The sequence below is a fragment of the Pseudomyrmex gracilis genome, unplaced genomic scaffold (genome assembly GCF_002006095.1).
Source record: "Pseudomyrmex gracilis isolate BER0280 unplaced genomic scaffold, ASM200609v1 scaffold_780, whole genome shotgun sequence".
NCBI classification, from domain to species: domain Eukaryota; kingdom Metazoa; phylum Arthropoda; class Insecta; order Hymenoptera; family Formicidae; genus Pseudomyrmex; species Pseudomyrmex gracilis.
Window position 1 is genome coordinate 31840 of NW_018021364.1, and position 10174 is coordinate 42013.

At 43.7% G+C, this 10174-nt stretch overlaps 4 protein-coding genes across 4 annotated transcripts in view; 1 reads left to right on the forward strand and 3 right to left on the reverse strand.

The window, feature by feature from the left end:
• Window positions 1–24: 24 nt before the first annotated feature.
• On the reverse strand, window positions 25–3171 carry LOC109861472 (exocyst complex component 3). Its single transcript, XM_020441133.1, has 3 exons — window positions 3084–3171; window positions 575–2617; window positions 25–445 (listed from the first exon to the last, which is right to left on the reverse strand). The coding sequence occupies exons 2-3, from the start codon at window positions 2585–2587 to the stop codon at window positions 194–196; spliced, it is 2265 nt and encodes a 754-aa protein (XP_020296722.1). The 5' UTR covers window positions 2588–2617; window positions 3084–3171; the 3' UTR covers window positions 25–193.
• A 138-nt stretch (window positions 3172–3309) lies between these two features.
• Window positions 3310–7349, forward strand: LOC109861473 (activin receptor type-1-like). The gene is made up of 7 exons (XM_020441134.1): window positions 3310–3401; window positions 3761–3936; window positions 4028–4253; window positions 4425–4693; window positions 4778–5418; window positions 5514–5748; window positions 5828–7349. The coding sequence occupies exons 1-7, from the start codon at window positions 3329–3331 to the stop codon at window positions 5963–5965; spliced, it is 1758 nt and encodes a 585-aa protein (XP_020296723.1). The 5' UTR covers window positions 3310–3328; the 3' UTR covers window positions 5966–7349.
• Window positions 6364–8114, reverse strand: LOC109861474. The gene is made up of 2 exons (XM_020441135.1): window positions 7911–8114; window positions 6364–7803 (listed from the first exon to the last, which is right to left on the reverse strand). The coding sequence occupies exons 1-2, from the start codon at window positions 7965–7967 to the stop codon at window positions 7405–7407; spliced, it is 456 nt and encodes a 151-aa protein (XP_020296724.1). The 5' UTR covers window positions 7968–8114; the 3' UTR covers window positions 6364–7404.
• Window positions 8115–8236: 122 nt separating this feature from the next.
• LOC109861475 (formin-binding protein 4-like) overlaps window positions 8237–10174 on the reverse strand; it is a 7443-nt gene continuing 5505 nt past the window's right edge. The window contains exons 9-14 of the mRNA XM_020441136.1: window positions 9950–10092; window positions 9614–9856; window positions 9132–9439; window positions 8820–9025; window positions 8621–8744; window positions 8237–8437 (exon numbers count right to left, since the gene is read on the reverse strand). Of these exons, the coding sequence (XP_020296725.1) occupies window positions 8348–8437; window positions 8621–8744; window positions 8820–9025; window positions 9132–9439; window positions 9614–9856; window positions 9950–10092 (1114 nt within the window). The 3' untranslated portion in view covers window positions 8237–8347. The remainder of the gene's footprint in view (window positions 8438–8620; window positions 8745–8819; window positions 9026–9131; window positions 9440–9613; window positions 9857–9949; window positions 10093–10174) is intronic.

The window sequence follows — 10174 nt, forward strand, 5'->3', positions numbered from 1 at the left end:
TATACCGGTATTTCTGCATTTCGGTTTGCATAAGGGTTTTCATAGTATTACCCAAAAATATCGGTAAAATACCGGTATTTTGCATACCGGTATAAGTCCCTGCCTAAGATTACGCCTGAACCAATAATCACACGGAGGAACCGTCTGTATTGCGCGCGCACGTTTTAGATTGGGAAAAATTCTTTTTCCAATCTCAAGGCATCCACCCTCGAAAGCTGTCCTGTATGACTATCTGCTTGAATATGCTGTTCGCCTTAGACTGCACGGGCTTCTGATTTCGCTGGGCCTCCATGATGTAGGAGACCTTGCTTCGCGCTTCCGCGCGCGATATATCACCCCGCAGACCGAGCAGTCTGATCAAGTGATCCTCGGTCATGTCCGGATACATGTTGACCAGAGAGTGCAGATCGAGGGAAAGAATCTCCGTGTCCTCGCAACTCAATACCTTGGGAAAAAAAAAGTCAATTACTTCTCCTGTCTTGTTTGATTGAACGAACAAATTTGTTTTTGTACAAATATTATGTATTATATAAAAATAATTAAATATTTGTTATAATTTATATATTCAGAGTACCTTGGCGAGGTCCTTTATCGTTTGGAACGGGGAATTGAAGTTCTCGATCTTCGGCGCGATTCTGTCGAAGAAATTCTTCAGCTTGTCCGCCTCGGTCATTATCTTCATCGTGCACGCCTTGCACTCTTCGTAGGTTTTCAACGATATCTTCCTTTGCAACATCGCGGATATGTAACGCTTTGCGATCAGATTCTGAGCCTCCGTGATTACGTACTCGAAGTTTTTTGGACTCAGATGCTTGTAGTCCTGAACGTAATCCTCCAACGTGACGCAGATCGTCTCGACCGGGATAGGTGACGACAGCCACTTGGGAGTGATCAAATCCTGGAAATTAAACTCCAAGTCCAGAAACGACTCCTGCAGCAAAATGGCCGCAGCTTCGTTTCTCAACTGTTGATAAAATCCCAAGAGATTTTCGAATTTCACCGTGACGTCTCCGGTGGTGTTGGGCACCCAGTAAAGTTGCTTTATCTGTTGCGCGAGCTCGGTGAACTGCAAGCAGTTGTTAACTATAAGGATCATGTGATGAGTGAAGTCGGGCACTCGGCTTCTGTCCTCGAAGTGTCTCGTTTTGAATTCCAGTATAGCCTGTCTGTACATGGATCCGTATTTAATCACTTGCTCGATGCAAAGAACCAACGCCTGCGCCGTCAGATCTGGACTGATGGTTTTCGTGACTTTTAAATTCTGATCGATCATCTCGAATATAATCACCGGCGCCGCGGTGTGATAATTCAGTTGGTCCTCCCGGATGGTCCTCTCGGACAGAAAGTCGTCCCACCAATCCGATTTCTCCGTTTCCAATGTTTTTCTCATCCAGTCCTCATAATTCTGACACATGTTCCGTAAGTATTTTTCCTGGAGATCGTTTATCATCTCTGGACTGAGCAACGGGCCGATGTCGGATGTGTCTATGTTTAATTCCGGATGACGCATCAACTCCGGCCCCGTGTAAGTGTTCATGATCCAAGCCAGCAGAGAAACGTATTCGTTTCCTTCTAGCCCGCCGGCGATTATGTCCTTCAGATGTTGAGACAGGCTGTTGTGATACATTTTAACAAACGTCCTCACAATGTCGTACCACGGCGGGAAACAGGGCTCGCACAGCGTCTTCACAACTCTCAAGTCCTCGAGAATTAAGAGTCTTGTGAGCTCCAAATATCTCACAAGCCACATTTTATTGTCCGCTCTTTCCTCCACCTGAGTCCCTTCGATCCTGTTAGCCACTGACTTTTCCAACACCTGCATCGCCATTTCTTTCCACTTCTTGGGCCTGCCTGGTGCCATAAATCCGCTTTGCTTGTGCCTCTGAATAGCAAATTGATCCGCTTTCTCTTCCCTCTCTATGATCCTCAGTGGTGTTACTATAACAGTAGGTTCTTTTCTGACTGTATTCAAGGTGCGACTCAACACCAGTCTTATCTGTTTCTCCATGAGCACAGAGAGCATCTCCACATCCTCGAAATAAGCCTTGAGCATGATCGTATCCGCTACCGACTGATTCGGTAGCTTGTGAAGCTCGTACAACAGTTCGTCCCTCGAACTTTCGAGATCCATCAGGCTCTGATGCGCGTAAAGCAACTTGCCCTCGTTTATCCACTGCTTCGTCTTCTCCACGCTCTCGGGCACGGTGAATATGTGCTTCAGATTCTCCTTCGCGATGACGTACTGCGAATGACGCATGTTTTCCTCCTGCACCGCCTGCAACCGGGAGCTCAGCTTCACCACAGAACTGAACAGTTGGCTGATGTGATTCATATCGTCTTTGATAGTGGCGATACTCTCCAGAGAGCTCTGCAGCTGCTCGAAACCGACCCTAACTCCGTCCAACTGGCTCTGCATCGCGGTCTTCAGCATCGTCTCGACGGACGCTTTCTTCCTGCTGATTCTGCGCTTGTACATGTCGATCTTCTCCAGTTGGCCTGGCCGCTGCACAAGATTCGTGACATACTTGGTGCCTCTGTTTATCGCCTCCTCCTCCAATTTTTGTAGATCCTCCGCGTTGGACGTCATTTTGGACGATTGCGTTCTCAACGGTGATGGCTGCAATCAAAAAATGTCTCAATAAACTTTACGAGCATATATCAACACACACATAAACACGCATACACACAAACAAGTGTAACGCAATCGTAGTCCGATAAAGTCTGTGAGATAACATGAAAACAGATAAACTACAAATGTATTTGTCAGTCACCGTCGGGGAAAAGTTCGAAGTAGATCTAGAGACGAGGCGCGCAATAGACTAAAACGACAGATAAAAAACACTTGTCAGTCATCGCGTCGGTGTTGAATGGAGTCATTGTACAAAAATTCGACAAGTGCGACGACAAGTGACGTACACGTGCATGTGTATACGAGCAACGAAGTTCTTTCGATCTTAGATTCAATCCGTTAAGTCTGTACCAGTCGCACGATACTAAAACAAAATACGGGGAGTTTCACACAAGTGAACCATCGGTGAAAATGATATATTTCTTAAAAATTGACGCAACGATGATGCACTCACGCGGTTTTAACTTCTACGCGATGACGTTTCTCGGCTGGAACATACGTCTGTGAGAAACTTCACAAATTGACTCGGACCAGACCAATCCTCGCTGCAATACGCGTGCGAATGAATTCACGCGTCTGAGAATATCCGCCAGAGAGAAGAGGAGGACGCGCGGCGAACGTGAGATGCGCGAAAACATCCATCATCTCACGTTTCTCATCTCGCCTACGCGCGCTTGACTCGCGCAGTCCAGTGTTTTCATGCGCACAGAAATGGCGGATGCTATATTTGTCACGTATTTCGCACTCTTGTTGACATTTAAATTATGCTCAGGTATGTGACGCTGGATTAATGTTAAATTAAAATCGAACTTTGTGCGTCGCGACGCAAGTAATCGCCGCACGATGAGACGAAAAATATCCGCGTTTTCGTAATCGCGCGATTCGAAGCGCGCGATTTTTCACGATTTAGCGTTTTGACTTGGCGACGGTTTTCACAGTTTTTCGACACAGAAATTTTGTATTTTGCTACGCCCACCACCGTGAGCGATTTGATCAGTTTCCGAATTGATTTTATTTTTATTCCGAGCTAACGCAAAAATATCGTATCAAATTGTTGAAATTCTCACTCCCCGATCTCCCGTATCGTCTGTTTACAAATGTTTACATGCAGTTTGTGTGGTTCTTCATCAGGAGACATTGCGTTACAAGAGCAGGATGTTTCTCTTGACAATGAGGGATCGGAGCTACCCAGGCCGTTGGATAACGGCCTTAGCGGCAACGCGAGCAGCCAAAAACGTTTCAAGTGCCATACGTGCGAGGATGCGGAATGTTCCTCATCGCCCAGCATCTGCGAAGACGCGATCACTGTAAACATTGCCGTTGTTATCTCGTTTCTAATCTCTGCCATTAAAAGAGTTTTATGTAAACCGCAAACAATTTTGTTTTTTTATTTTGTAGTGCTGGAACGCAATTGTGAGGAATGCTGATGGCACGGAACGTGTTAGCCGTGGCTGTTACAAAACTGAGGATCACAAGTTGTTTTTGTGCAATAAAGAACATGCCGAGAGCCGCGAGAAGAGACACGTCAGAGTATTGGCGAATGGTGTTCAATACTCTGTTGAATGTTGTCAAGCGGATTTTTGCAACGTCGGACCTTATCCCGCGTTGCAAGATTATTCGACAAGTAAGCGCGTCTTATGCAAAACTGAGAGTAGCGAGAGAAATGTGGCAAATCTAAACCTAAAACAGTTAACATTAATTTTTCACATTTCTGATATAATAATCTTATCTCGCGGTAAGAAAATTTATAAACTTTTCAAACCGGTATTGATTTTTTTAATTCTTGTCACTTCAGATGTAGACAGAGGAAATTACGTGCTGAAGTTAACATTCGCGATCCTCGGACCGTTGGTTGGATTACTGGTCGCTGGGGTAGTACTGTTTTGTTTATTAACGCATCGGACACGGAGAAAACGGCCGATAGTGTCGCGTCGGAACAAACTTATTTCAGATTCCGAGATCGAGCCTTCCATGTTACACTTCTCGTTTTCTTCGCCCACGTCGTCCACCACTTGTCATCCGCACGAGCTTAGGGCAACGGCTGCGGGCGACAGCACGCTCAAAGTACGTGATATAAATTTTACTTGTGTTATTATTGTAATTAACGTAATACGTTTTTAATTAATATGAAATTGTGATATCTTGCAGGAATATCTCGGAGGCCGAAGCTTAACCAGCGGCTCCGGCTCTGGTTTGCCGTTGCTAGTACAAAGAACTTTGGCCAAGCAAGTGGCTTTAGTAGAGTGTCTCGGTAACGGTAGCAGCGGTGGTTTCGGCGGAGAGGTGTGGAGAGGAGTTTGGCACGGCGAGAATGTGGCTGTGAAAATTTACTTTTCCCGGGACGAGGCCGCGTGGACGCGAGAGACGGAAGTTTATTCCAAGCTGTTGCCGTCCAGACACGACAACATTCTGGGATACATCGGAAGCGACATGACCAGCAGAGCTAGCTGCACCCAACTGTGGCTGGTGACGCAGTATCATCCGCTCGGTTCGCTCTTCGACCATCTGAACCGATCGCCACATCCGCTGACTCCTCATCAGACCCTCAACATCTGTCTGAGCATCGCGAACGGCTTGCTCTATCTGCACACGGAGATTCACGGTACTAAAGGGAAACCGGCAATGGCGCATCGCAATTTGAAATCGAAAAATATCCTGGTGAAGAACAACGGGGGTTGCGTGATCGCCGATTTCTCGCTGGCAGCAACGCAAGAGTGTCTCGCGACAGGCAGAATCGACCTGCGGCAAGGAACGAAGCGTTACATGAGTCCCGAGATTCTCGATCAAACGTTAGTAGCGCAATGTTTCTTCTTTCGTTTCGATGTGCAAGCTGAAGATGAAATATTTTAACCGTGCCCTCGCCACTTGTTACGTTTGCTTTTAGAATAAACGCCGAGTGTTTGGAGAACTTTCGGCAAGCTGATATCTACAGTTTGGGACTGATACTGTGGGAAGTCTGTCGTAGATGCGTGAGTAACGGCGTAGCCCTGGAGTACGCAATGCCGTACAGCGAATGGTTGCCAAGTAGCAATCAGGAGCCCTCCATAGAAGAAATGCGTAAATTAGTCTCGCTTGATCAACGAAGGCCTCCGCTTCCAAATAGGTGGCATTCTGATCCGGTGAGTTATCTTAAGTTTTTTTTCTTTTTTTTTTTTGGATATTAAGACCGGCGGAAATAAATCTTCGTTCCTTTCACAGACACTAGCCGGAATGGGAAAGCTGATGCGGGAGTGTTGGCACGGGAAACCAGCGGCCCGGTTACCCATACTCAGGGTAAAAAAAACACTCGTGAAATTAGCGGCTAGTGATTCTCGTGTTCATTTACCTCTCGACTGACCAGCATTCATTTTGCTCGACTCTCTCTCATCTGTGTATTTATTACTGTTGCCGCACCGAACTATCACGCACATTATAAGTTCGATCATCCTCATCGATCACATTTCTACTTTATCGAGCCGTTATATCAAGAGGATAAGAAAATATCGTATATTGACATATCGAATTGACGATGTTAATGAGTTTGTTAATGTTTGGCTAATTGTGAATTTTGTTATCTTCTGTTCTACTCTGTTGTCATTCTGAGGTAACGATAGTATTAAGTACGACGCAACGTAGCGCCGATCAAGCTGAATCATTGAGTATAGAAATATTGTTCAAAGGTAAATGATTGCTCGCCAGGGCGCAACGAAGCTGTTTGAGGAAGAAAGATTTCTTCCTCACTGCACGGCCTTGTCACACCCGGTTGTAGATGATCATTTATCGAATTAGATAATGTAGGAATTATTGTTTTTATTTTCTTTTTTTTTTTTTTAACGCGAATGACGACAAGGAGACTTCCTTAATTATTAATCACTGATTAAGTTTAATGTTACTTTAAACCGTCGAGATTTGAGTGAACATATGCCACATGTACATAATAACCGTTGCGCCCGATTCATAATGAAAACCCAGAAACAACATTTTTATGTTGTTGAGACAATGCTGTATTCTTGAAAAGAGAGTTTTCAAAGATTCTCCCAGCCGATTTCCGCACGATTAATCTTGATCTTTCTCATCAGTAGTAATTTATCTGTTTTTTCTTTTTTTTTTCCTTTTTTTTTTTTGTACTAAATTTATTCGCAACGGCTTCCTTGGAAGTTTAAGACATCGAGATTTTGTTTTATTAAAAAAATTGAAATTTTTAAACTAGCTTAAATCCAGTTTTAAAAAACTAGTTTGAAAGTTGAGAATTAGGCCCGATCAGAGCCGAAAGATCGCTGTTATTAGTGTGTTAAAAATGGTTAACGGAAACTGATTTATCAACAGTTCAATCAAATAATCAAAAAACAAAAAAAAAAAAAAAAGATGTTTGTAAATAGTATATGTATATTAATAATTATTGTAATTGTAATTGGTATCACAGGCCTTTTTCATAGCGAAATCACAATATCTCCTACTGATAAGTTACACAAATAAAACATAAACAAAAAATGTATCATATGAAAATAAGTCACACTCACATATTGAAACCTCTTCAATTGGAACAAGTTCAGGAATAGTTTTTCACTCGGTAAGCGTGCGTGTTACGTCAAACATAAATAAAAATTAAAAAACATTAAAAAAAAAAAAAAAAAAAGACCGAAAGTTCACACACAATAGGAGCAATGTAATATAAATCAGATATAACCATTGTACAAAAGAGAGTTTTTTATACGTAACAAATATACAAATTTTAACTTAACACGTGGCGTGGCGTGTGAGGTACGAGATGTGATAATGGACCACCTTGAAGGTAATCAATTCTCGAGAGGCAATAGCAACAACCTTTGTAACAGCAAGTTGTTGCTCGAGCTTTGATTACCGATGCATTGCTTGACAAATTGACGGAGATGCGACGAGTCGTTCGTGTGCAACAGGATTATGAGCAAATATCGCCACACTAAAGGCTCCAATTCAACGGGGTATTCCAGAAGTTTGGGAAATAAATGCGTCGCGTGCTTCCAGTCCTGGCGAGCGATATACGATTGCATCTCTGACAACGCTAAGCTCTTCGAGAATCCTGTCACTAACGTCTTTTTCTTGTCACCCTCAAAGCTCTTGCAGTAATGAGCAATTTTAGCGCGGTTTGCGACCTCCCTTTCATTCCTGTTCCTCTTCTTTTCGACGCGTTTCTTCACAAGCTCTATAGCTTTGTACTGGAAAGTCATAAATAAGATATTCAGACTTCTCGGTTGCAGGAAGACCATTTATAAACATAAACTTAAAAAAAAATATCAATTGCTGTAACATAAAAATTACGTACCACATTACTTCTCGTATTTTTTCGGGTAAACGTTGAGTCGTTTGACACGAACTGCATGATCGCATCGTACGATCTTGTTTGATTCAATGATCCGTTATTGTTCTTCTCCGCACGAGCGAGGTTGCACGCATCCTAACCTCGTCTGTTCAATCGATTCCGCGCGTATAAGCGCAACCTAGTGCAGTTTCAGTGCAGAAGAAAAGGACAAACTTCAGGAACGGAAGTACGTTCCGTTTAAAACTCAGGCGGGAAGGGATGTTCTTACAGGATTCTTACAGGAGTCTTAGTCTAAAAAAATTAACAACAAGAGTTTGAATTTTTTTCTGGAATAATCTCGAATTTTTTTATACATTCTCTTTAGCCTCTTACTCTATTCAATAATTCAACAATTTACATATTAATTTTATTTTTTATTTGGTTTGAACTCTATTGCATATTTACACAGTATTTTCTAAATTCTTCTGGACCTTTTGCCATTTGGCCACCATGGTCGATACTTCCTTGTGCTTTTTGTTCGTAATTCTCGTCTGAAATCACAAAAAAAAACGCTCGCTTTTAACAACACCGGTCATGCCATTAGCGGCCATTTGTTTTTCTTGCTTCGAGATTGTTACTACGACAAATTAATAAACTGCGAGATCACATTGACTCGTAATAAATAAGACATATTTCACAATGAGATTGAAAAATCTTACAGAGGAATAGAATACCTTCTTCTTTTTTCGTTCTTTCGTCGTTGTGTCATTTGGCATCGTTTCCGATTCAACAATTTCCGGCTTCGTCTCTTCCGTCGGAACGGGCGTTTGCTCGTTCATCACGGAGGTGGTGGCGGTGGCGGTGGCGGTGGCGGCGGCGGCGGCGGCGGTGGCGGTGGCGGTGGCGGCGGCGACGGCGGCAGCGGCGGCGACATCCTGATGCTGCGCCACTTGCTTCGGTTTTTCAATACACGCGATGTCGTTATAAAAGGAATCAAGCGCGGATTTAAATGACTCCTTCGAGGCTTTGATGATTTCCGGCGGCTTGGTAATGACTTTGTTTGTGTAAGTTGTCGGCGCGTATCCCACCATCAGTTGAACCGCACTCTGCCCACTGTGCTTGTTCGCGATTGCGATTGTCTTGATCGAAACAAAAACATTGCCGCGTTAAATAATGAAAAAAAAATAAAATAAAATAAAATAAAATAAAATACACGAAGTCGCTTTATTCAAGTAACACGCTTACGCCTTGCAAATGCTGAAAGGGATAATGAACAAACGATTCCTGCAGCAAGCCCGCCTGATGGCTCAATATAGGTATTGTCGGATTACTTATCGACGGCGCGTAAATCGGGTTACCCTGCTGCGACGCCGCGCTATATATTATCCCCTTCAGCGTGGCCGCTTCGTACGGCGTGTCCGACAGATCCACACCCGGCGGCAGAGGTTCCATGTTCGGTGGTAAAGTTTGAGGTGACACGGTCGCCTGCACGTAGGGCAAGGATTCGAAGGCAGGATTCATCGCCTGCATTGCACTTGGAATCGTTGGCCTATCTGCGTGAAGGAAAAACACAAGATTTTTTTTTAATTGTATCTCAACACACAAAAACAAACTCCCTTTCTCCTTTGTCTTAAAAAAAAACAATCGCGAATCTATAACAATGTCGCATTGTTCATGTGACACGTATTTGTCAAGTATTTCCGCACAATTTCCGCTACTATAATTACCTAAACGTTTTCTCTTCACGTCTAGGGATTTGTCGTCGGGTCTGTCCCTCTTCTTCTTACTCTTCAGATCCGTCGCGAATATCCTCGAAGGTGACGACGAACTCGAATTGGCAGACATCTGCGAAGGTGGTGCCTGTTGTTCCGCGGGCGACGGTCCGTCCGACGCGGTCTCTTCGCTCGTTTTGTTACCGCCAGTCTCGTCCGCTGCTTCTTTCTCCTTTGTCTTATTCGTTCCGGGCAATTCTAGCGTGAAAAAAATTGGACGATGTGCATGTCTGTTTGTAACATATATATATATTGACATATAGATGAAAATAGAACAGAGACGTGGCCTACCCGTGACTGACAATTCTTCGGATTCAGGTGGCGGAGTTGTGCACAATTCCATCTCTTCGGTGCCACCGGCAATACCGGTGTCGGGATAAGTCCACTGTGACGTCCCAGTGGAGGTATTATGATAGTAATACCGTTTATGCGACCTAGAAAAATCCCCGACCGAGGAGGAAAGCGTCACATAAGAAATCACCAATGTCCGGGAATAACGTTTATTATATATATATA